Genomic DNA, 25232 nt, shown 5'->3' with positions numbered 1-25232 from the left:
ATAGAAGTCACGCGTGAGAAGCAAATATGTCTTCTCACGGCCAGGATGTCCCGATGTCGGGGCATCGTGGTACTCATACGTGATCTTGAGCTTCAGCTCATGATCATCTGGCACGACAATGCGATCTGCGTTGTCGTCGACTGCGCTGTAAAGCAGCAGACCATTGTGTACACGATAACGGTGTACACGGGCACGAAGGTGTTTGGCCAGCTTCTGACGAGACTTGTCAGAAGGTGTGGAGAAGTACTCCAACAATTGCTTCGCATCCGCATCATGTGCGTATGCGGCCTTCACTTCGTCCAGCAAGGACGACGAGGGTGTAGTCGTCCTGACGACGCCAACTGCGTTGGCGTCGGCCTCTTGCACCGCATAATCTGGTCGACGCGAAAGCGCGTCGGCCACGACATTCAACCTTCCAGGTTTGTACTCAACCTGGAAGTTGTATTCAGCAAAGAATGACAGCCACCGTGCCATTCTTTGTGATATGTGCGGCGACTTGATCGCCGTACGCAACGATGCGTGGTCGGTGTAGACCACGAATGGTCTACTCCCAAGTAGATACACTCGAAACTTTGCGAGTGCATACTTCATGGCAAGGAGTTCCTTGTCATGTACCGGGTAATTGCGCTCAGCTGGCTTCAGCTGACGCGATTGGTAGTAAACCACACGATCACGACCTTCGTGATCGAGTTGCATCAGTGCGCATCCGATCGCGAAATTGGATGCATCGCACACAACGTGGAATGGGCGATCTTGGTCGGCCACCGCCAAGATCGGCGCCTCAGTCAAGCCCTGCTTGACTGCTTCGAAGGCCTGCTGACAATCAGCAGTCCATTCCCATGCAGCCTCTTTCTTTAAGAGCTGCGACAGCGGGCGAATCTTGCCCGCGTAGTTGCTCACGTACTTGCATAAGTACGTGGCGAGTCCAAGGAACTGCCGCAGTTCCTTTACGTTTGAAGGCGTAGGCCATTCAGTGATCACTCTGACCTTTCCTGGGTCAGGGCGTACGCCGTTCTTCCCCACGAGACACCCAAGTACGGGTATCTCGGTCGCCCCGAAGATACACTTCTTCAGGTTCGCGTAGAGCTTGTGCTTTCGCATGAGCTCAAGCAACTTGCGGAGATGCTCTGTATGCATCTCCACATCCGATTTCCCATTCACAGCCCGGCTGTGAATGAACACGTCGTCGAAATAGCTCGGTGCGAAGTCGCGCACCGAGCGCAACAAGTGCGTGACGCACCTGTTGAACGTCGCTGGGGCGTTCTTCAGCCCCTGCGGCATCACGAGCCACTCCCAGAGCATGCCGCTCGGAGTGCTTACCGCCGTGAGAGGGATATCACTCTCACGCATGAGGATCTGATAGAACCCGTCTCTCAGATCCAGAGTACTGAAGATAGTACTCGAGGTCATCGAATCGATGATCACATCTTTTCGAGGTATCGGCGTCTGTGCCGGTACCGTCGCATCGTTCAGCTTGTTGTACGCATGAACGATGCGCCACCCGCCCTGTGGTTTCTTCACACAGAACGTAGGCGCGCTGTGCGGGGACTTCGATTCCCGCACTTGTCCTGCATTGCGACGACTTTCAAAGAAGTCGTCGATTGCTTTGACTTGCTCACGCGGCAGTGGCCACTGTCGCGTGACGCAGTACTTCGTTCCCGGCACGAGATCAATCTCGTGCTGAATACCCTTGTCCTGCGGTAACTCCGCAGGAATGTCGTCCGGGAGTACATCCTTGTACTCACGCAAGACTTTGTAAAAGGGGCTCGCCTTGAGCGAGTCCCAGCCTTGCTCGTCGAAGCGTTCCTTCTTCGACTTCGCGCTGAGGGCGTCCGCGCCCTCAGAGATGAGCTGATTCAGCTCTTCTGCTTCACACGTCATCCTCTCGACGTCCGAGAGGATGCAGATCTGCTCGATGCGTCCATCGTGCAGGTCGCGAGCGAAACGCTTCCAGCTTGTGACTGGGAGCGACATCAACTCCGACGCTAACGTCGGAGGATTATCCAGCCTCATCTTCTTGTATTGGAGACCAATACTCGTACGCGTCAAGACACTCAATGTCTCGACGGTCGTCTCCAACTCCTGTGTCTGCCCGGCAGACACTGCTTGTAGCGTCTCGGTCCCTGACCGAGACTTGCGCAGCTTTTCTCGCTTGCGCCGTTCACTTCTCGTGCGGAGCCCGGCTCCGCGAGTTTCTTCTTGTCCAGGCCCGGCCGTGGACAGTTGTTCCTTGTATTCGCCGGCGGGTTTTACCCGCGGGCGCACGCGTTCAAGCCCGGCTTGATCGCGCACCGCTTCGTCGTGCAGCCCGGCTGCACGCGAGCTCGCAAGCATTTCCGGTGCGGGACGTTTGCAACCGTCCGCACTGCTTGCAGCGTCGGCTCCCAGAGCCGACGCGTCTTCTTTACCTCTACGCCTAACGGCGGAGTGTCTTTCGACCAATTGTGTGTCGACATTACCTGTCGACACTACCGCGTCGCCCCGGACGCTTCGAGACCCTCTCGAATCGGATTGAACCAGGCCCTGCTGATTCGGTTCACATCTTCTCCCAACGACTCTCGCAGTCGTTGGCGTTCGCTTGGGGTGACCGGAGACAGCCGCATTCCGCGCTGTCTCTGATGGAGGGCCGCATGCACCACGCGGTGCATGTGCTGCGCCGACAGGGCCATCGCTCTCTGTCGCGCTGCTGCTGTTCCCGAAGCGCACGATCGTGCGCTTCGTCCAGTCGATCACCGGATCATGCCGTGCAAGCCACGGCATGCCCAACACCATATCGAACTTATCGTCCAGTTCCAGGACGATAAGCTCGTCGACGAACTCCTTCTCTTGATAAGAGAAGCGTACGCGTACGATACGCTTCTCGGTTCTAACAACGACACCCGTTGCTAGCCTCACTTCCAATAGACTTCGAGGTGTTTCCACCTCCTCGAAGTCAAGCCTTGGAAGGCTCTGCAGTCGAACAAAGTTGTTCGACGCTCCGCAGTCCACTAGAGCACGAAGAGACTTCTCTCTCTTCGAGCTTACCTTCAGGATGACAAGGTTCGGCTTGTCATCTTGCTTCTTGCAGTGAGATTGACTCTCACTGGGGGCAGCGATCTTCATTGCAGCGTGTCCGATGTCGACACGCTCGATCGCATCACCAGCAGGGCGCCCCGCGCCTGCTGGTCCCTTTAGTTTTTTGATTGCCCGTGACGATACCCAGTATCGCCACGACGGCTCCTCGCCGCGTGCACAGGTGCTGTGCACTCGCGGGCATAGTGACCGATGTTTCTGCAGCGGAAACAACGCACATTTGTTGATCCACGACGCTGCTGGGAACCAGCAGCGGTCGCACTCGAGAGGTCCATTGGTTCGGGACCTCCCGACGGCCTTGCCACCGGTCGTGGCATTAGCCGTGGGGCGTTCACATGCAGTTTAGCCTGCCGCAGGCTAAACTCTTCTTGCATTGCAAGCGCAATTGCAGCCTCGAGAGTATTTGGATACTCTCGGAAGAGATAGGTCTTCACAGGCCCATCTCTAAGGCCCTTCATGAACGTGACGACCTTTGTCGCCTCGTCAATCGGGTTGGTCACGATGTTCGAGACCAAGTACCGTGCTCTTTGAGCGTAAGCATGCACGTCATGCTTGCCCTGTTGCAGATCGAGGAACTCCGCCCTCGATCGGAACTCGTTCTGCGGGGGCTCAAACGCTTGTTTGAGCTCCTCCTTGAAATCCTCGTACGTGCTAAAGCACGTAGGGTCTGTGAGTCGGCGTCCGTACGCCCAACTCCTTGCTCGTCCGCCAAGACATGACATGGCGAACGCAACCTTCGACAACGGGTCGACGATACGTCGAGCCGTAATGGCAGTGTCGACCTCGACAAGCCAACGGAGGAGAGGCTCGCCCTCTCTTCCAACGTAGCTGCTTACGTGGAGTTTCAATGACTCCACGCGCGGTGTGGCCGATGGCGACACCGAAGTTCGAGCAGCGGTTTCACGCTGTTCCTTCACGATGAAACCCAGAGCAACACCGTGTTGCTCCGTCGGTGATAGCGTTCGCAACATCGTTGCTACCGCCGCTTCCCCAATGACTGTTGACAGTCGTTGGAGGGCCTCCCACTCTGGTTCCGACAGGTGGGGGCAGTCTGCACGCGCAACATGCGTTGCAGACGTGTTTGGGCTACCCACGGACATGTTACTGTCCGAGGGCAGGTTCTCAGCCCCGCGTTCGTATTCCATACGAACGTGTTAGTCGGTCGTTGGACGGACTACAAAGTGCTACCAGGTGTAATGGGTCTGCTTAGACCCACTACTTAAGCTTACACGTGTGCGCACGTGTAGGAGGAAGCGTAGGAGTAATTTACTTAAGTTCAGTATACTTGTATCCACAAGTATACTTAAACCTAGATAAATGAACCAAACGAAAGCTTTGGTGGTAAATGAGAACTGTATTGATTGTAAATGGGGTTTCCTCCTAAAACTGATATTTCTAATGAGAGGTTCTGCCATTGGATGGCTGGCAGAACCCCTATCTATTGAATGACTCTCATTGGTAGAAAGGTGTTACTTTCTACCAGTCATATGCCTTTAGCTATGAATGTGGACCACCCTGTGGTGGTCACCTGAATGTATGCCTTAGTGCATGTTGCACTAAGGTAGGAGGTGAACCGAATGTGTAGCCCCGCTACAACGGCAGTCGGCCCAACATTCCCTTTGGCAACCTGTTCCTTGACACAGCACACTCCAACTCTGCGCACAGAACCCGTAGAGCATGTCAGTCACAACAGATCGCAGGAAAATTATAGGACTTGACTTTCCTCGTACAATACGCCGTAGTAGAGCAGCAGGTCAAATAAAATTTTGTACCCCACTTGATTGGCTTGTCCTTGTTGTAGACTTTCAGCGGGTTGAACTTGCTCTTGTTAGGGACCATCCCTTCGTCGAACGATATGCCAGGACCAAGGCGATACCCGCGGCGAAAGGTAGTCTCAATGGCTTGCAAAACAGGGCGAATCTTTCAGGCTTTATCGTGAACTGCACAGGCGCCTTCGTTGTCATTAAAGTGAACGAAGCGAACACTTTCTTCGAAACGCGCACGCTTCATGTAGCGCTCCCATGTCCCTCGAGGCACAGATCCGTCCTCTTTAGTTGACCAATGATTTGCCACGCCATCACGCATCGGACAGAGCGAGCGGGCAATTAGGAGACCGATCACATGAACCAATTCATGTGGTCGAACTTGATTGTACCGCCTGAGGCCGGCTTCAATATCAGCTAATGGCGGCGCACTCACGCTTGGGTCCCGCTGTTGTGCTTTCAGCAAATTATTGCGTGTTTCTTCCGCTAGTGCTGGCACCGACTGTCTCCGGTATCTGTTCGTCTCATCCGCGATCCGTACCCAAAGTGTCTTTGAAAAGAAGTAAAAGAACAATCCTAGCGGCGAGCCTCCAAAAGTGGTCGCAGACATCGTTGGCCCCCACGGACCTGAATATTAGTCACCAGGAGCTTTGAGTCTCAGTTGATCTACAAATAATAATTCAGCAAGTGTTACGTTGTCAGATGAACAATCCAAATCAAGAGCAAGGCAACTTCTTACCTGAATGCTGCTCATCGTAAATCTCCCAACCTGCATCTGCAATGTAGCGAAGTGCGCCATCAGGGACGTCAAATGTGATGTCCGCGCTGTCATCCTCACTGTCGCTCGAATCAACGTCATTGGCGTAGCACATTGGTTCCGGAAATTCCATTTCCTCGTCCGAGCCTTCGCTAGGTGCCTCCTCCGATCCGTAGCCACAATCGAGATCCTCAGGGCATAAATTAATATCATCGTCGCTGACTTGGTGAAAGAGGGCTTTCGTTTGCATGGATTCCAAAACATTTCCGCTGTCAAATGCTGACAATGAATCATGAAGGTCGTCATCGTCAGTGCCTTTTTGTTGTTGTTGCGCTGAGGACAGCGCTAGCTGCAGCAACAGTTACTGCTGCTACATCCAAGTGCGCCATTAGCTCCTCCTGCCCTACACGAGGCACAACATTTGTAATGAGTAGTGAATACGCTGGGGTGAATAGATAGTTGCATACCTTAAAAAAAAATCAATGCCGTGAGTGAGTTGTGAAAGTCGGCCGCCTTTTCCAGGCACCACAAAAACAGGTTCCAACCTTCGAGGCGTTGTCTTTCGTCGCTTCCATCCATCCCTCGACAATTGCCTCCACATGTCCGCACTCAGCTTTTTAGCATTGCTTCTAGCAGTTGACTGCGTTGGCGCCGATAGCGAATCATGTATCGACCCACCAGCTGCAAACGCTGCCGCGCTCACCTGCGTACTCGCCGCTGAAGTGTTTCCCACGCGCTATGCTGGGTTTTGTTTTCGAGTGTACGCTACAGGACCGAGTAGTTCTTGTACTTCTTGTAGACCTTCTACAAGATGTCGCTCCAGTAGACCGGGTAGCTGCCGCTGCCTTCGACACGATGCTCCTCGCCTTTGCCACCGCAGCCGTCAAAGCAGCGCCTGCATTAGTAGTCATTTTAGTGTTGACGCTGAGCCCGCTGCCCTAGTCGTCGCTGCCGACGTCGGTGGGGACGCTGATTCCACAGTCGTTGCCGAGCACGCCATCGCTGGGGCCGTACCGCCCACCGTCGTCGCTGGGGGCGCTGAGCCATCCGCCGTCGCCGAACACGCCGTCGCTGGGCCCGCTCCGACGCCGCTGTCGCTTCGCTTGTACGTGAATCTTTCATCTTTACCTCTGCTTTTAATACAAATCATTTTTTAATATCCCTAATCGCGGTACGCTTATGTTTTGTACCTATGCGATGCGCTGTTCAACATACAAAATCGCATATGCGGAAAAGCTTGCCAGAATCAACCTTCCTGATAATTATTCACGGGGAAATTCGGCTCAAGTTTGAATTCTGTATTATACAGAATATAGGGTTGTAGGGGTTAATGAAATCCAATAAAAAAACTATGTTGCCTTAACAAGGGTAAGTTGCTGAACCGGCCGCATTAACGTTGCTGGAACGCCATTATTTAGAAAAGAGCTCCGAAATGAACGAAGGCGAGTTCATGAGCCAACTGGGGCGCTACCCTGTCGTGCGCAAGAAGACGCACTGCCGCGTGCAATGGAACGATATGGTACGTTGTGCTCTTGTGAGCCTTTTCGTTTTCTAAATGCTCGCAATCGCGAAGCTCAAGCTCTCAGTACTGCCCTAGTATCATCTAACCTCTCCAACTCCTTCCTCTCAGTACGACGACGAACCGTCCGCGCAGCCCGCGAGCTCCGGTATATTCCTCCCTGCGGGACAGGAGAGTGTCATCAAGGCCACAGACTCGGTGGAGGACGCGCTGGAGAAGTTCCTGGCGCCCTATTTCTCGTCCCAGGAGGCAGCCAAGATCCAGCGGGAGCTGAACAAGGCGCAGAGAGTCTTCGTGTCGAGTCTGAGTCTCGAGGATGTGAACGACCTGTGCGCGCAGTTTGTGTCGTCAAAGTAAGGATACGCATGAGCTAAGAGCGTGGCAAATATGGTCTATACTATCTCTAGAAGTCTCTGCATATTTGATTTTAGGTGTGCAGCTGCTGAGAAAGTTGGTGACGCTACAGAAAGACGAACGAGTTAGACGACTGCTAGAAATGCTGCAGTTTGTACTGGACATGGTACCTGCATGAAGTTGCGCGATTGCGCGGGGTCGAGGAAGGGCGACGTGCTCCAGGAGATGACGAGCGTTCGCAGCTCATCCGTGGTGGTTTCGAATGAGATCAGCTGCAGCAGCGTTTCCTGCAATCGACGAACATCAAACAGATGACTATCCAACGCAGTGGCTGACTCTACCGCTTGGTCTACAACGTACAATGTGCTGGTACTCGGCTTCGAACGTTGCCAGCTCCTGACTCATCATCTGCAGGTAGTCCACCAACCTCAACTCGGTCGCCTCAACTTGCTGCTCACCTTCACCAGCCATAACTAAAGCAGCTATCAGCATGAGCTCCCCACCCAGAGACCTCTACCTTAAGAAGACCACGCACCAATGTCTCTCGCCCGAGTCTGCAGCGTGTACATGTCCTCCAGCAGCTTCTGAAAGCCACTCGACAGCTCGTGCACCTGCTGGTACAGATCCTCCGCCAGCCACGGATCCATCACCACATTCCCAGCGAGTCCACTCAACCCCTCATCATTCTCCTGAGTCCCATCAGCAACTGCGGCTCTCATAGCCAGCAACGCCGACTGGAAGCCTTCGATCAGCGCGATTCCCTCGCGTTCTCGGTCATACCAGGCTGCGCCCTTCTCCTGCATTGCAGTAAACAGTTTCGAAATTCTCTTCCCTCTACCACCACCTCCATCCTTGGCCTCCTTCCCATCCATGGAGCCTACGTCGCTCGACGCCTTCTTGCTCTTCTTGGCCATCAGAATGTAGCCACTTTAACAAGAAAAAAGAAAAGAAAAACAAGGTGTAGCCACTTTACACTAAGTGCGACTTACGTGGCCCAAGGAGCTACTTCGAAGTATCAGTTTAGAGTCCGCCATGCGCACAACATTCCTGTGGGTGCTCGTGCTGCTGACGCTCGTGGCCTATGCACACGCCGACGACAATGAGCCCAAGACGCCGGCGCCCACGTCCAGCGCCAGCAGTCGCGACAACGACCCCACCATCCAGGAGATCCGCGGCCTGCGCAACGCTGGCATGAAGCTCAACGACGCCAGAGACTTCAAAGGCTCCATCGAGAAGCTGCGCGGGGCCATCACCCTGCTGCACGGACGGGTCTTCGGCGAGGCGCGTCGCACCGTGACGGAGCCCGCTGACATCTCACAGGACGCGGCGCTGTACGCGCAGATCCTGAACGACTATGGGTCGGTGCTCATCCGAGCCAAGCAGTACGACGAAGCCATTGAAGTGCTGGAGGACTCGGTGGCTATGGTGGAGAAGATCTACGGGGACAGCCACCCGTCGCTCGGGCTGTCGCTGCGCAGCTTGGCCGACGCGTATATGGCCAAAGAGCAGTACAAAAAGGCCATCAGCAAGTACAAAACACTTCGTAAACACGTCAAACAGGGGCTCGGAACGACCCACGAAGCGTACATTGAGGCCTCGATGAGGATTGCAGAAGGGTACAAGAAGTTGGGGAATAAGGAGAAGAACCTCAAGGTGCTCAAACAGGCGGTAACGGCTCAAGGAGGAGAGATTAACGGACTCACGACCGGGGTCGCGGAGCTCTACATGGAGCTGTCGACGGCCCACTTGGCGGTGAATGAGGTTGACGAAGCATTGAGAGCAGCTGAGGTGGCGAGTGCTGTGTTTTTACAGCGTGATGGAGAGGATACGCTGTCGTACGCGTTCAGCTTGAACGCGCTGGCGGGAGTCAAGATGCGTCAGAAGAAAGTGGACGAGTCGATTAAGCTGCTGGAGCACGCGCACAGGATCGCTGTCAAGATCTATGGCGAGAACGACGCGATTACGGAGGCTAGCGCCAAGACGTTGAAGGAGGTGAGAGAGTACCAGCTGGACATACAGGCTGAGAAGGACGAGCTTTAGAGTAGAGATGGCAAGAGGGGTGAACTTTCAAAATCCAAGCCTGGTTTTTGGAGTAGTTGAAGGCCTGCTGCACCTTTGATGCTGTGCTGTTGTTCTGCAGAGGAGGAAGCTACTCAAGAATTTTACGTGTAGGTAAGATGGTTCTACAATCCAAACCTAGAGAAAACATTTTTTTTTTAGAGGTACAATAGCAGTCACATGACGTCAAATTAAGATTAGCCCACGTTTGACGAGCTTACCGTGACGTACGACTCGAAAGCAGAGTGTTCTCATCATCCAGACCAGAAAGCTTGCTCTGAATGGGCCACACATGTGACTCCAGCACGAAGGCATCCTGCAATTACACATCACTACCACGAACAGGAATAGGGGGAAGACAGTGGAGCCAACATTCTGGTAGGTAACACCTTCCATCTCGGTGTGATACTACGCGCTTGGGAGATGAACCATTATCAAACTGGGAAACGCGTAGAAGAAGTAAGTAGTTTACAGGTTTCGGATCCTCTGGGGAAAAACCGGTCGTGGGTGGATGAATTGCGTTGCCGCGTTTCCTACTGCAAATGAAGCAAAACTTGGTTGGCTTGTCCGCACTATTACGACATGGAATTTCGGAGACGAAAGTAGCCACTACGACTGCTGCGGGTTGACCATGAATGATACAGCTGCATCCAAACTTTTACAGATAATAACGCTCGTTGAGGAAAACTTGAGAAAGAATTCTATAAAGCTAGTAGTCTCTGAATCGAGTATTTTCCACCGAAATACCTGGCGTGCAATCGCTTCCATTCACGAAGTAGTTTCGAGCACCGAGTGCATTCGCGCCTCGATACACAGGCTGACGTCTTCCCGATAGTTCGCTGTAGCAAAACTGCACAACATGTGCTTGTTCTGAATAACTCGAATCATATTCAGGCCCAGTCGGGATTAAAATGAAATCTACTCTTGCAGCAACAGCTACGCCAACGATAATGCTACAATGTAGAATTTCGCTTTTGTTTATCGACTTTTAGGATTAATTGTGAGAAAAGCATCGGCCTCCCTGAACTGACAGCGATTTCACGAAAACCTCAAGAATTCTTAACTCCCTTCTCCTCCTGGCAGGTCTCGTGCGATCTGGCATCTGGGAGGAGCACTGGCGACTCGGCCGTCGGTTTTGGCATGGCGTGGAATGATCAGTGCGAATATCACATTCCAAGCTACGATCGCTCTCACCAGGTCTGCAGTTTTGAGGAGGGAGGCGACGTCCAAGGAGCCCGACGGCAAAATACAGGCCCGCTATCCGATCAGTGCACTGCGGCGTCAGCTTCGTCCATTTCGTTACCTGAGGCCGAGTTCACGGGTGTTTTCTACAGGAACGGGTATGAGGCTATGTTGCTTCAGTCATTGAGTTCGCCCGGCGCGCTTCAACTTGAGCAAACACCAGGCCTAGCACCGTTCTACTCGCCGCAGACTGACTCGTTTCTTGACTCGGCCTTGCTCGCGTCGATGCTGCAGCCACAATCTGAAGAGCTACCATCGCTGTTTTCGGCAAACTGCTACTTGCCTCCACTAGTGCAACTGGAAAGGACAACGCCACAACTCACTTTTCAGCAGACTTTGCAGCACCCGATGCAAGGTTCGATACATTTAGTATTGCGCCAATGGTACACTGGCGTTGTAGAGGAGCGCAACTAACATTTTCGCGTTTGCTATGCTGAAGGTGGAGTCACAACCATACCGGATGGGGCTTCAATTCTCACGGAAACATTTTGGTCGGTCCAGCAGCCTGAAGTGCCCACAACTGACAAGCCTATGCTCACACAAGAGAAGCGCAGGTTGTGTTGTGTGTATGGCTGCACGAATCAAGCACGCACAATTGGTCGATGCAAGCGTCACGGCGGCTCCAAGCGCTGCTCGAGTCCAGGCTGCACTAAGAGCGTTCAAACCCGCGGTTTGTGCATTCGTCATGGCGGGGGTATGCGGTGCCAGGAAAACGGATGTGAGCGAGCTTCACAGAGCAACGGAAAGTGTAAAATGCACGGTGGTGGGCGTCCGTGCAGTGTGGTGGGCTGTGAGAAGAAGGCGCACTTGAAACGACTGTGCCGGAAGCACGGCGGCGGAACCAAGTGCAGCATTTCCTTTTGTGAGAAGTGGGCCCAGCGTGAGGGCATGTGCGTGAAACACGCGAACGTGTACGATCTGCAGACGGTCGAAGAAGTCTGAAGTGTCGCCGACGACTGGAATGATAGCCTCCACCATGCAGACACCAAGACACTCGTGAAGTAGCACCACATTCACTCCATAATGCGTACTTACAACAATTCACCAACTCTCAAATGTTCACTCCCTAGAAGCGATCCCAAGCCCTGCAAACTTGAACGTAAAGTCAACACCTGCGACACAATGGTTAGTGATCGCACTTGCGTACACACGCAATTTGCTCAATCGTACCGAAATGAACCACGCGAAAGCACAGCGTGATTACCATCCAGATCATTAGCTTGCCTTGAATCGACGACCTTTGCGCCTCCAGTACAAATGTAAGCTGGTATAGCGACTGCATACCACAGTTCCGCTTGATCACTAGCATTAGCATCAGGAATGATACGAGTTGCAGAAACCCAAACACAAATACTGGCAAAACCGTCGAACAAACATTTTCCCGAGTGACGCCATTCATCTCGGCGTGATATTGTGCGCTCGGGAGATGTACCATAACCAGAATGTAAGCGGTGTAGAAGAACGGAATCACGGCTTCGAGGTAAGCAGTGACAACAAGGCACTCGATCGTGAAAACCGTCTCTAGTGATTCTTGCAGAATTGTTGGGTGCCCGCTCAAAATATTCGATGTGGATCGCAGACTTTTGACTCTCGGTCGGGGCTCATTCACCCCCGCGGTGATTGTCAACGTGACTGATTCCGATATGTCGGAGCGGGGGTGGATCGAGTTACTGCGGTTGGTGCACATAGTGCATAGCTTCCGTGGAGCAGAAACCTTATCTAAGGATGATAGACTCGATGATTTTCGAAATGGTAGAACTGCAGTTGAACCAAGCGCTTGACTCGTATTGTGCAGCTTATCCAAAAGACTTGCGTCGACTGTAGACAATTGGTGGGGAACGCACGAACGAATTCGCACCTTCGTTTGTATTTGATTGTCAAACGTCTCAGAGCACCGACAAAGGAAACAGACAACATTCAATAGATTGTCAGCTGTCGCGCTGCCTGGAGCAGTTTGGACAGTTTGGTTCAACCGTGGCAGAATAGTGACCGTCCGACGATGCAAACCGTACAGCATGAGTAGCGTCTGTGTGAGATCCGTGATAGTGATCGCCAAGATTGAGAATGTGGAGCTGGCACTCTGCATACAAGTCGCCACGTACATCGAATTGAAGAAATCGACTGTGAAAATGACAGATTCTGGTGTTAAGTCTTCAGCGTGGGCCGTGCACCTCAGCACGATATTTTTTATGAGCACCTTGATCACGGGGAGAAGTAGAATCACAAAAAGCTGGTATCGTGATCCTTCGGCATAGCGGAATAACAATTCGTAGACGGGGTACACAAACATCATCAGGATCTGCGCGTACAAAAAATTCATGTACTTGATAAGCTGTTCGCGCTGAGCAAGCAGCTGGCGAAGAATGCGGCCACCCACGATGAGTCGGAACAATACAATATGAAGTAAGTTGAAAATTGGGGTCATCATCAGGATAGAGAACGGTAAAGGGAAAACCAGGTTAGCACCGATGGGTATAGTGCAAAGTGTGAAAATGGTCGAAACAGAGGCAGACAATAGGAGCAGTCTGCGTGTAGAGATGCTGAAGCCATCGATAAAATAAACGGCTTGGCCCGTAGAGAAGTGGGTAATCACAAACGTGAGTATTACTACTCGAATCCAAAATCCGTAATTTGATCGCCATCCCTCTCGTGGATCTTGAAGTGGCACCGATTCTTGTACGAAAACCAACGCAGCCATGGGTAATGGAATTCCTATGCATACGACCAGTGAGCGCAACGCCGATGCATGCTGGGAGTAAGCCTCCAGAGCTAGAAGTCGGTGAATAGAGTACTTGCCGCCATAATAGCTCACTTGCAGTCGCTTCCAGGCAAGAAGCAGCTTCAATCCCATGATAGTTATCGAGTTCGCCATAGTGGTGGCCGCCAAAACTTGCAAACTCAAGTGCTGGTTGACGTTTAAGGCAATTGTTATCATCCAAGAATACGTTGTCGCCGCTATATTTGCGGACGCCTTCTGCTGTGGACACGTACGCTTTTAGCCCATTTTTTCTGTCTTGAAGCAAGAAAATTGTGATTGCATGTGTTAATTTAAACGAGAGCTCTTCATTTTCACCAAATGATACACTATTTGCTTGACGACAAGAATTTGTATCCGAAACTAAAAATCGACACCTGTTGCTGTGAAGCAGCAAAACGTTAGCTTGCTTTTGAAGTTTTTGAAGGAGTCCAATTTTGAAAGAAATCACACAGTTGTTGCTTCTTTTGAAATACCGTCTAGTATATCAAGAGAGTTTGCACCCGCTGGCACAAGGCAAGAGTGTACTCGTATGTTGTCCCCGATTTGCTTCTCAAACTTCTCAGGTTTTCGGCAAACAGAGCTGAAAACACTTCGGAGCTTGGCCTGACTTTCAGTCTCTGTGGAAGTTTTAAACAGTGTGTACAAGTCTCGAAGAAATGGTGGTAGTTCAACAATTGAACCCGCACAACGTTATGATGCTCTGCGATCAAGTACACGGTGAGATAAGACGAGCATCTGATTCATGAAGAGATAAATATCACTAAGTACTCGCACATTAGTTTATTGATGTGGAGGACCGTGACTAGGAAATTGCAGAGGAATACGAGGAGTCTCTCTATCCTTGTCAATCAATCGCAAGACCACAGCTTCGATTCTAAAATACAACGACACTGCTATGCAGCAGGATACCAAGGTAAAGCAAGAACATATATCGAGTATGTTATCGCAGCTCAACATCCAGTGCACAGACGAGCTCCGCCGTGTCCAAGACCGGAGTGACTGGACCGTCAAGGCAACGAGGCAGGTTACGGATACCCCAAAAAATATTCCAGCAAGAGCAAATAGCTCGTCAAGCGCTAGAGGGCAGGAAGCTAGGCTGATATGAGAAGTGGGGAGTCTGAAAGCTCTTCGCCAGCAAAAGCAACCCTATCGCAACAACGCTTTGGGAAGAAATGACCCGTCAAGCTTTCAACTTCAGCGGCAGCTATATTGCAGCTAGTTTCGGCCAGCTTCAACTTAACTCATACAAACCTCAAGTTGCTTAATGTGATGTGTTTGCTATATATATTATGTACACCACATACGCCCCACAGTGACGTCACCATGCTCCACTTTTGTATCAGCATTGATCTCCTGGGGCATGGCGAAAATGACCCAAGTTTGTGCGGCACTAGCGCTGGCTACAGCAATGCTGGCGGCCTCTACCATGGCCGAGAAGAACGCAGACGATGAGCTCATCTTGGGCCTTTTGACGCCCCAGTGCTTTGAGGCCTTCGCGACGCAACACGACTTCACCAACGTGGCGTGTATCAAGGCCGTGGTGAGCAAAGGTCTGAGCTACGCGATCATCACGGGCAGTTTGATCCTCAAGCTGCCTCAGATCCTCAAGATCCTGGGAGCCAAGGACGTCACGGGCCTCACCCCCAGCGCCTTCTACATGGAGGCGGTGCTCTACCTCTCCAGCACCATCTACAACTTGCTCCGGGGCTACCCGCTCACCACGTGGGGCGAGAACCTGGTGATCTTGGCGCAGAACATGCTGCTGGTGCTGCTGCTCTGGGCTTTTTACACGCCCAAGATCCCCATGTCCACTCGGTTCGGACTTGTGGTGGTGTTCGCTGCGATGGCGGCGGGAATGCTCTCCATCCCGGACGAGTACCAGTGGCTCCTGGCGTCTGCAGGCATCCCCGTGAGCATCGTGGCTCGGATTCCGCAGGTAGGAGTTGATGTTTGCTTATTAATGATGTTAGACGGTACTGAGAGCTGATGGTTGGTGTGCTTTTAGATTCTGTCGAACTTCAAGCAGGGTCACACGGGTCAGCTGGCGCTGATCACGCTGGTGCTCAACTTGGGCGGCTCAGTGGCGCGGTTGTTCACGACCATGCAGGAGACGGGCGACCCGGTGCAGGTAGCTGGCTTCGGTGTGGCTATCCTGCTCAATGGCACGCTGGTACTGCAGGTGCTGCTGTTCTGGGGAGCTACGAACAAGGCCCTCTCGCAGGCGTCCAAGAAGAAGGCCCAGTAAGTGAACGGGGTATGATCATTTCGTTGCTGTAGCTCATGCTGCCGCTTTCGTGGCTGTCGGTGTGCTATTCGGAAACAAGCCGCCGTGTTGCTGGCCATCCTTCTCTTCAATTTCGTCATCCTGTGCACTTTCATTATCTTCATCACGCTCTTCTTGTTCCGCCTCCTGCTTCATCCTGTTGACCTTCTGCTGTTGCGAGCTAATCTTTTTCTTCGGCTTGGGTTGGTTGAAAATCCGCGGGAAGTCCAACGTATTCAGGAACGTGATGGTTTTGGGGGCTCCCAGTTTGCTGTAGTACCGCACCATACTCCCTGTAAACGGCGCTTTAGGCGCGATACTCTCGGCCTTCTTCTCCTCTTCCAGCTGCTCCAGTCTCTGCAGCGACTGCGTGTTCTCCACCTCCGTCCTCACCGCTTCAGCCAGCAACTGCGCCTGCGTCAACCGATTGCCTGTCTTCACCACCGTCGGCTTTTTGTGCTTCGCAGCCAACTTCGCCGCTTCATGGGACGCTCGTCGCCTCATCTCCGACGACTCGGAGGACTTCCGGGCCGTGGACGACCTCACCGTTGGTGCCACATACTCAAAAACTGGCAACGCATATGCAGCAGCAGCTACTGGAGAATTTTGTACGGGTGCAACTGCCTTCCGTTTAGCGGGTCGAGGCTGAACAGGCTCTTTGTATCGCCCAGAACTTGTCGCCGAGCGCTTGCGCCTCGTAGGCTCCTCGTCCTCTTCCGCGTCGTGCACCTCGTCGTCCGGAGCTTCTTCCTTGTCGAAATCCGAGTCCACGACGTCTTCCTCCTCTGCAGAACCAAAAAAGCATTGAATTAACGAGAAATACAGTCATTAGGCGTTGCAAGGGGTTGATACCTGCTTCGGTCGAGTAATCCTCGTCTTCTCCGTCCTCCTGCCACGCGGATTGGCCCCAGAACGACGCGTCCGCTTCCGCTTCTTCGCCGATGAGTTTGGTGATACGTGTGCCGCGGGAACTGCGAGATGGGAGCACTCTGCGCGTCTCCGCGTCGCTGTGGGGACTCGGGCTGCGCCGTCGAGAGCGTCGCGATGTCATTTTGGTCGGAATAATGTGAAATGTGTACGAAACACCAATACGGGTTTTATTTGTGGAATTGGGTTTTATTCTCTGGGTGGCAGCGTCGGCATGGATCAAATTAGAGCTTCCTTGAGTTGGTTGAGACCCCACAAGTACAAGTTCTCTATGTTGTGACTTGCGTCGTGGTTAGCCAGCGGTGCGCGACCCTCTGTCTCCGCTTATTCGCCCTTGCCAATGGTGTCAGGTCTCGCAAAGTATTTGTTGCAGCAACCACGAGTTTGCCCTGTGAAGACTGGCGTACTGTAGTGGACGGGACCGGAGTCTTCCAGCGGCGACGGGTACATATTTGCTATTAGCATTGATGCATCGTCCAAGTTTCTTTTTAACAGAGCCGACGAAAGTTGAAGCGCCAAAAGAGAGAGCGTCTTTCCAAAAGTATCAGCTACATTGCCGATGCCCCACTTCACTTCTGAAACCAAACAAGTCCCTGCTACCAGTTGGTCCACCGCATGCACGGCGGCAGCACTGCTGCACTTTCCCCCTCTGCTGCCAATGCGCATGCAGCGTTTCACTGCCACGAACAAGCCCAAGAGGACATTCCATTGACTGCTTCTCCCCTCCACGCCTCGCCAACCCGCCGCTGGACAGATAATCGGTCTTGACACCAGCCTGCAGAGGCGTGGACCCGATTTCCCCAGCGCTCCGGCCACTTCTCGCCCGCGGGCAAAAGGGACTCGACAAGCAAGCACGACAACAACAGACTGACTTGTTGCACTTGTGCCACTACGTTCGGGCTCATCGTCCCACTTTGCTGCCTCTGACAATAAATAAACCAGCACCGCCTCGAAATCACTGGTTATGTTACTATACAGTTTAGCATCTATGAAAGTCACAGAGTAACTTTGAGTATCTACACACATACTATCAAGTACTTTGCATTATCGTGTTCTGCGACAGCGTACCTGAAGCGCGTCAACTTCTGGACGTCCGAGCTCTCCGAGCTGACGACCGGCGGGATGGTGGCACCTTTGCATGGAGCTAGCGGAGACCCGCCACGCCAGAGGGGATAGACAACCACGAGGCCCACCAAAAGGAGGTCTCTCCACGAAATTTTCTACTCGCAAAAACACATTTGCACTGCAACCCCGTTTTGCAGTACACTCGACTTCACTCGTGATCTCCATCGCCAGTACTTTGGAGCTGATTTCCGAGCTTTCCAGTCGACCAGCTGCCTCTCGACCGAGTGGCTCGAAGTTGTCGGTGGGTGCAGCGTTAGTGCCTGTGCACCAAAGTTGGAAGAAAAAGGCAGCGCCGTCACCTGCCAAAAAGGACTAAGGCCAGGTTGACAATCAGTTGGGATTTTTGCCGCCCGAGCTCAATGAACCGACGTCGCAGGACCCGCAGGAGGCAGGACACCGCACTCAGGATGCGGCCTGCAGGACCGGCCGTAGCAACCGCGGTCCTGCTTTTAATTCAGGGATTTGGTCAGGTGGCGGCGGGCTGCGGACTGACGGAATCAACGCTATCTTCGACCTGCGACAACGCCTGCGCGCAGTACGAACCGTGTGTTGCTTACGACACTACGGGGTGTCCGTCGGGGGCTTCGTGCGTCACAACCGACCAATGTGCCATTCAGTGCTTCTCAAAGATTCTGGACGACCCCGAAACTTTTACATTTTTGGTGAATTTTGAGAGCAGTCAGGAACAGATAGATGAAACGGAGACATACGCGTCCGCTAGCAATGACGCAGTCACCAATGTCAGCGTTATCGAGCTCGAACCGACCGCCACCTCATTGTAAGTGGCGAAGTTTGGATGATTTCGGAGACTGCAAACTGACATTTGCTGGATGTTGCAGTTATTTAGTAGGAGGGGCGAGTACCAGCGCCTCGGTGAAGAATAAGGTGGCCAAGGTGACGTTTGGCTCCGATGTTATCTCCACACAGAGCAATGTCACGAGCGTGATGCTGAAGAACCTGGATTTGTCGACTCCAGCTACACTGCAGCAGCTGCCTATCGTACTGCCGTTGACTCTGCAAAACCTGAGTCTCGCAAATACCCTGCTCTCCTCGTTCCCAACGCTTGTGGCGAACTTTACCAGTCTTCAGTACCTGTAAGTTCTTGGTTCTGAGTGATTGGCGATCTTCTGGACGTTGCTGACTAATTTTGTGATTGTTTCCTGTGTAATGTAAATCTAACAGTGACCTGGACTACAATTACATGACCGAAATTGCTGCGACAGCGGCTCTCAACTCGCTTGTGCACTTGTACGTATTGCTTCGGCTGGTCTTGCATCTTTGACTTGCATTGACCGCTATATCGCTGAATATCTGTACAGGAGCTTTCAAAGTAACGAGCTCAATGGATTCCGAGCTGTGTTTCCGAACCTTGTTACGCTGGACCTGACTGCGAACAACTTCACAGATATCCCGGCGAGCATCTACATTCACGACAGCTTGAAAGAGCTGCGCATGAAGGGCAATCCTCTGGCTTCCCCTTGGTTCACACAGGATGAGGCAGATTTTCTATCGGCGCTATCGACGTTCGATCTCGAAAATTCGGACTTCACGAAAGCTGTTACTAGTTGCAGCACGTCCAACCAGCGCAAGGTGCACTCGTTAACAGTGTGCATCTCGGATAACGCCAACGATGACGATACCGACAGCAGTGAAGACGCCAACTCAGCCAGTTCTTCGTCCAACGTGTTTGTCATCGTTGGATCCATCGTCGGGGGACTGCTGGTTCTTGGTGGCGTAGTGTTCACTGGGATATGGCTGTACAGAAGACGATCGAGAAGGACAAACAACGGCCGCTCGAAACTAGTCCGCGAGTCGTACTTCGGTGGTCTGTCACCGCCGCTCGCTCGGACGCCTATGGATAAGGGTTACCGGGGCGGTCGACGCACGCCTGTGAGCGGAGGTCCGCGATTTTGTAGCGACTACGAAGAGGACAGCGACTATTCACCGCGTATTTCAACGCGCAGTACACACAGTAACAACAGCACGGGCGCGTATTCTTTATGGAACGACGAGGAATTGCTGTCACTGCAGGTGAAATACGAAGAAATTGAGGACATTGGCACCATCGGTAGCGGAGCATTCGGTATCATTTGGCTGGTCAAGTACCGTGGGTCTCAGCTCCTGGCCTCGAAGCGCCTTCGATCCGATCAAGTGACGAAGCAGCGCACGCAAGCTTTCATCGAGGAAATCAAAATGGTGGCTCCGTTTGACCACCCTAACGTCGTGAAGCTGGTCGGTTGTGCGTGGACAATAGAGAGCGACCTGCAGGCCCTGTTCGAGTACATGGAGAACGGAGATCTGCGTGATTATTTGATGGACCCGAACTCTCCTCGCCACTGGAGTCAAGAGTTGTTGCAGCTGGCTGTGGACATCATCGAAGCGCTCGTGTACGTGCACTCATTTACGCCTCCACTTGTGCACCGCGACCTGAAGTCGCGCAACGTGCTGCTATCGGGCGAAATGCAGGCCAAGGTGACAGATTTCGGTGCTTCACGCTACAAGTCAATGGACGAGACAATGACTGCTGCGGTGGGCACAGGTCGCTGGCTGGCGCCTGAAGTCATTTCGGGTAGCAGCAAGTATGATCAGTCCGTGGATGTCTTCTCTTTCGGAGTTGTGCTGTCCGAGATGGATACGCACACGATCCCGTACGATGATGTGCGTGGAGCAAACGGCAACCGCCTGAACGACATTGCCATTCTCCAGCTCGTGGCTACTGGGCAGCTTCGCCCTCGATTCGGTGCGAGTTGTCCACCAGAGCTTCGCATGCTGGCTGAGCGTTGCCTCGCACAAGATCCTACCGATCGCCCACCGGCCCATGTTGTGGCGTACGAGCTGCGTGTTATTCAGCGCTCGCACTACACGTTGCTCTGAGCAAGCTGCGTTGGGTCATTTTTGTGGTTTTGTCAGCAACGCAGCCGAATGGAGACCCACACCGTTCCATGTTAGTTTAGTTTCCTGGGGAAGACAAGGAGAACGACGACAGTCGTAGAGAAATCATTAACCTAAGTATCAATATCATTAACACACGAAGAAAAAGCACCATTCGTGAGAGACCTGGTCGATGCTACGAACTGGGAACAATCCGGCGCGAAGGCCAGCTTCGAGCCTTAAAGTTTTGAAGCAACATAGACTGTCTGTGGGGACAGTCCAGGGTGAGTCAAAAGCTGAAGGACTCGTGGTTGCGCAGGCTAATAGAACATGCCCGACTTCTGCAGTGTACGGATCGCAAAAGCGACTTCGACGGCTGTGGGTCGCTGTTTACGGTCGTAGGCCATGCAGCGTCTCGCCAGTTCAAGAAGCTCCGGCGGACACTCTGGTCGGAACGTTGGCAGCAGTTTCCCTGAAGCCACAAGCTGGAGGATCGCAACATCGGCGAGTGGGTTTCCTCCTGCGCCGCGAGCGTCTTCGTACGGAAGCATGTGCGTATCCAATTCCGAGAGTACAACACCCAGCGCGAAGATATCGCAGGTCTCGTCGTAGTCCCTGTTTCCAGCGATCACTTCCGGTGCAAGCCAACGCCCTGTGCCAACGCCACTCGTCATAGTGTTGTCTGCAGAACGCAGACGTGCAACTCCAAAGTCGCTCAGGTGGCCGCGAACATCCTCGGACAGCAAAACGTTGCGAGACTTGAGGTCGCGGTGCACGATCGGCGGTGTGAACGAGTGCACGTACACCAAAGCTTCCGTGATGTCGGCTGCGAGTTGCATTTTTTCGGCATTCCAGCTCTTTGGGGCCGACTTGGACTTCTCGAGGTAGGTTCGCAGATCTCCTTTGGCCATGTACTCGAAAATGGCTTGTAGATCGCTTTCAATCGTCCAGGCAACGCCAAGCAATCGAACAATACGCGGATGATCCAACGTGGCACACAGTTTGATCTCAGCGATAAAAGCTTGGGTATTCTCGAAAGTAGCCTCGCCCTTCTTGAGGCGCTTGCAAGCAACGAGCTTGTTCTGTCGGTACTTCGCCAGATAGACGACGCCGAACGCTCCGGTGCCGAGTTTGCGCACGTCATTAATATCGTCAGGGTTTACCTGCAGAGATAGCAGCTCCTGGTCGTTCCAAAGTGAGGCACCACCACGCGCTGATGCGTTCGACGGGTCTGAAAATCCGGTGGCAGTCCCGAAGCCTTTTCCGCGTGCTTTGCGACGTCGATAACAAAAGAATGCTACCCCCAGCACTATTGCAACCACAATAGCACCGACAATACCGCCGACAATGGCTGCGACGTTGCTGCTGCTGGTTCCGTCAGAACTGGAGGATGAACTCCCAGCGTTGCCAGTACTGGTGCAGACTGCGACGTCGTTAATCTTGACTTGTGCGGATTCCGAGCATGAAGATACGTCACCAAAAGTGTCGATGGTGAAGGTCTCCAGGCTCTGCAGGAATGTGACTTGGTCTGTCGTCAGCGACACGCCGGTGAAAGAGTTATCACTGAGGTTCAGGATCTTCAGCTTGGGCATGTCAAAGATGTTCGACGGTAGCTCAGTCAAAGTGTTGCCCGATAGGTCTCTAAACAACAAGGTAAGGGTATTCTGTGGTTAGTACGGCAGTTTCACCTCATAAACCAGAGAAACACAGGCGTACAGATTGGTCATGTTGGGGAAGTCACCGCTGCAGGCAGTCAGGGCGTTCGTGGACAGATTCAGCGTCTCCATCGTGTCATGCGAAAACTTCACAGGGTAGTCCTTGAAGTAGTTCAGGGAGAAGTCCCTATACCAATACATCAACAACGTGAGCTCCCCTCCAGCCACAAACTTTCAAAGCCCGGCACCTTCTTCACTTACACGTGCACGACGGATGTCATAAACTCCAAATCTGCAGGATACGTGCTCAACAAGCAGTTGGACATGCGAAAGCTCTCGACATTCGTCGTGGGAAACGTCGACTGCGGAGGATCCACGTCGAACCCAAGGTTCACCATGGTACTGCATTCAAATACACACAGCCAACTTCAGTCACTTGACCCCACAAAAATCTCCTCAACACGCACATATTCTTCAGCTGTGTGTTGCTTGACAAGAACTCGGTGCTGAGCTTCAGTTGGGACACCTTCCCCCTCACCCCCCACACACTTGTCCCCCCTACAAACATGCTAAAACCACGACAAACAGACACGAATACTCAGAACTTCTCTCTTGTCAGATACAAAAGCACCAACCACGTACGCCGCCGTGGTATCTTCCAGGAACTTGAGCGGTTCCACATCTTCAAACACCAAATTGGATTCACTTGGGTACATCTGCGTCTCGTCCACTTCAGTCTGCAATTGCGAATCGACGGTACTGGCCTGCGAGCTCGTCCAATTGGCCTCCCACTTGCTCTCCTGGCTGCCGTACGGGATGAAAAACACGTACTCGGTGAAGGCCACCGACCCCTGGGCTGCAAAGTCGTCGGGTCCATTGGTAAAGCACTCGAAAGAGCAGGAATCGGCGCTGGAGCCGCTGGAACTGCTGGAATTCGCGTCATTGACACACGTCCCAAACGTCGTGGCGTTGCACGAACCCCCAGCGGCGAACGCGATGCAGGGACGGCCTTCGTAGCACTGCGAGCTGCAGTCCGACGTCAACGCAGTCGAGTCGCGGCTGCAGGCCGCTTCGGTCATTACGAACAGCAGCGAGGGCAGCAAGAGAGCACGCATTCTTAAAGGGGTGCAGTCGATGGACCAAATTCCGGTTTGAAGGTGGGACGAAGACGTTGTTTTCTTCTGAACTGACTGGTCGGGGCGGTCGAAGGGTTCAAAAGCGAAGATGATTTCCATCTGAGGGAGAGCAACCTGTTGCAGCTGTAGGCGGTGGTGTTGGTCGAGACCATATGAAAGGGTGATCGGCAAAGTATCTGCATTCGTGTGTGAAGCTCGAGACAAGACTATGCAGCCTACAGGGAAGCAGTGCTCTGAAGCCCAACTGTTGAAACGAGAGCGCATGACGATCCATTTCAGACTGCGTACAAACTCCTGGGATGAACTGCTGCTGTGGGTTTCCATCGTCACCTCCATTAGCCACCAGCCGAGAGAGCACCGAAACGCATGTTTGCTGTTGTTGTTGCGATCAATAATCTATTTTAATAATAATAAGCCGTGGCTGCAGCCTGCAGTGTATGTGCTTCGTGCTCGACATCTCCGGCGAGCTGAGGTGGTCTGAGAAGAACTGTTTCGTGTCCGACGGGAAGGCAAACTCTGAATTATTGCTCCCCCCCCCCCCCCTTGGTCGTTCACTTCGGTTCGGCGTGGCGATTTCCAGGAGTGTGGAGGTGAACGAGGGAAATGCCGAAGCAGCAAACACTGCGCCGAGAAGCTGCAGAAGGCGTGACTTTAACAGTGCTGGGGATCTGGCCTACTGGTATCGACACCTCTCATACACGAGACCCAAGGCTATCATAGCTCTCTTTACGATCGTTCACCGTCGACACACGGAACATGCTCACCAGGGACCAGAAATCTATCACACCGTTTCACCAGGGGCCACAAAGCTACTCAAACGCTCCACGTGTAATGCAGCAACAACTGACACAGCACCATGTGCAATGCATCTGGCCTTATGCACTACATGTAATGCTGAAACATGATGTCTTTGTTTCGTCGTATGCATAGGTAGTGGCTTCATACAAGGGCGGGCGGAGTCCACACAGAATGAGCCTGCAGTTTCGCCTCTATTATAGATATAAGCTTTAATAAAGAGCAACGATGACAGTGGTGAAATTACAGCTTTACCGCGCTCGCTACAAGTGTATGGCTTCTTTTGGTTTTGTTTCTCGGCAGTGACGTGACTTTGCAAGTATTCGAGCAAGCCACTGGTACTCACAAGGTTGCGAAACCCGCTCGCATGGCTGGTCGGGTTGATAACCTCGCCGTCTATTCTGGTACGATAAGTCAGTCCCAATTTACTACATCGGCAACGGCACGAGCCAAGAACGCGTCGCTACGGCCAGCGACAAACACTGCACTGAGAAGCAGCAGTGTGCTATAATTCGGTCCAAGTCTTACCGACACCTTTTCAGACTCGAGGCATAAGGAGCTCATAGCTCTTCTTACCTTTGCCGTCGACAAAGATCACTTCAACATGCACAGTCCGGTGTTGCATGGCTACATTTCGGTAGTCAGCGTGAAAAATCGCCCCCGCCAGCCAATCCCGAGGGCGTTGCACCCTAATATTTCGTTCGCCCGGCCAATTGGCGCGAAGATACTAAAAACGTTTTCGTAGCGGAACCCCACGACCGAGGCCACCGCCATCGCTGCCTTCGCTTCCGGCGCCTGCACATCGCCGCTGAACTGCGCCGAGAGAGCAGGTGAGCTGTACCAGCAGCTGGCAACCAGCCACCCAGGCCGGCCTTGAGAAAAGCTGCCAGGCGCGAGGAGCCAGACGCCAGTGCCCGCGTCACGTTGGCATCAAAGG

General features: G+C 52.9%; 9 protein-coding genes across 9 annotated transcripts; 5 read left to right on the top strand and 4 right to left on the bottom strand.

Moving 5' to 3' along the window:
• Positions 1-5469: 5469 nt before the first annotated feature.
• KRP23_10322 (uncharacterized protein) lies at positions 5470-5842 on the bottom strand (the record flags this gene model as incomplete). The annotated part of the gene is made up of 2 exons (XM_067880756.1): positions 5470-5501; positions 5575-5842. The coding sequence occupies 2 exons, from the start codon at positions 5840-5842 to the stop codon at positions 5470-5472; spliced, it is 300 nt and encodes a 99-aa protein (XP_067742152.1).
• Positions 5843-7024: 1182 nt separating this feature from the next.
• On the top strand, positions 7025-7468 carry KRP23_10321 (uncharacterized protein; the record flags this gene model as incomplete). The annotated part of the gene is made up of 2 exons (XM_067880755.1): positions 7025-7111; positions 7223-7468. 2 exons carry the CDS (start codon positions 7025-7027, stop codon positions 7466-7468), a joined length of 333 nt encoding a protein of 110 aa, XP_067742151.1.
• Positions 7469-7538: 70 nt separating this feature from the next.
• On the bottom strand, positions 7539-8379 carry KRP23_10320 (uncharacterized protein; the record flags this gene model as incomplete). Its single annotated transcript, XM_067880754.1, has 4 exons — positions 7539-7571; positions 7636-7752; positions 7826-7938; positions 8001-8379. 4 exons carry the CDS (start codon positions 8377-8379, stop codon positions 7539-7541), a joined length of 642 nt encoding a protein of 213 aa, XP_067742150.1.
• A 118-nt stretch (positions 8380-8497) lies between these two features.
• KRP23_10319 (RxLR effector protein SFI4) lies at positions 8498-9505 on the top strand (the record flags this gene model as incomplete). The annotated part of the gene is made up of 1 exon (XM_067880753.1): positions 8498-9505. The coding sequence occupies one exon, from the start codon at positions 8498-8500 to the stop codon at positions 9503-9505; it is 1008 nt and encodes a 335-aa protein (XP_067742149.1).
• Positions 9506-11113: 1608 nt separating this feature from the next.
• On the top strand, positions 11114-11707 carry KRP23_10318 (putative WRKY transcription factor 19; the record flags this gene model as incomplete). The annotated part of the gene is made up of 2 exons (XM_067880752.1): positions 11114-11120; positions 11205-11707. 2 exons carry the CDS (start codon positions 11114-11116, stop codon positions 11705-11707), a joined length of 510 nt encoding a protein of 169 aa, XP_067742148.1.
• Positions 11708-14931: 3224 nt separating this feature from the next.
• On the top strand, positions 14932-15768 carry KRP23_10317 (Mannose-P-dolichol utilization defect 1 protein; the record flags this gene model as incomplete). The annotated part of the gene is made up of 2 exons (XM_067880751.1): positions 14932-15459; positions 15529-15768. The coding sequence occupies 2 exons, from the start codon at positions 14932-14934 to the stop codon at positions 15766-15768; spliced, it is 768 nt and encodes a 255-aa protein (XP_067742147.1).
• Positions 15769-15801: 33 nt separating this feature from the next.
• KRP23_10316 (SWR1 complex subunit 2) lies at positions 15802-16837 on the bottom strand (the record flags this gene model as incomplete). The annotated part of the gene is made up of 2 exons (XM_067880749.1): positions 15802-16571; positions 16639-16837. The coding sequence occupies 2 exons, from the start codon at positions 16835-16837 to the stop codon at positions 15802-15804; spliced, it is 969 nt and encodes a 322-aa protein (XP_067742146.1).
• Positions 16838-18197: 1360 nt separating this feature from the next.
• On the top strand, positions 18198-20712 carry KRP23_10315 (Dual specificity protein kinase splB; the record flags this gene model as incomplete). The annotated part of the gene is made up of 5 exons (XM_067880748.1): positions 18198-18616; positions 18678-18932; positions 19021-19086; positions 19158-20077; positions 20378-20712. The coding sequence occupies 5 exons, from the start codon at positions 18198-18200 to the stop codon at positions 20710-20712; spliced, it is 1995 nt and encodes a 664-aa protein (XP_067742145.1).
• Positions 20713-20788: 76 nt separating this feature from the next.
• KRP23_10314 (LRR receptor kinase SERK2) lies at positions 20789-23479 on the bottom strand (the record flags this gene model as incomplete). Its single annotated transcript, XM_067880747.1, has 6 exons — positions 20789-20843; positions 21802-22350; positions 22426-22551; positions 22626-22766; positions 22832-22933; positions 23007-23479. The coding sequence occupies 6 exons, from the start codon at positions 23477-23479 to the stop codon at positions 20789-20791; spliced, it is 1446 nt and encodes a 481-aa protein (XP_067742144.1).
• Between the last annotated feature and the right edge of the window lie 1753 nt (positions 23480-25232).

The sequence above is a fragment of the Phytophthora ramorum genome (assembly GCF_020800215.1).
Source record: "Phytophthora ramorum isolate Pr-102 chromosome Unknown Phyram_PR-102_s0009, whole genome shotgun sequence".
Lineage (NCBI taxonomy): Eukaryota > Oomycota > Peronosporomycetes > Peronosporales > Peronosporaceae > Phytophthora > Phytophthora ramorum.
This window is presented reverse-complemented; position numbering and strand designations above follow the sequence as displayed.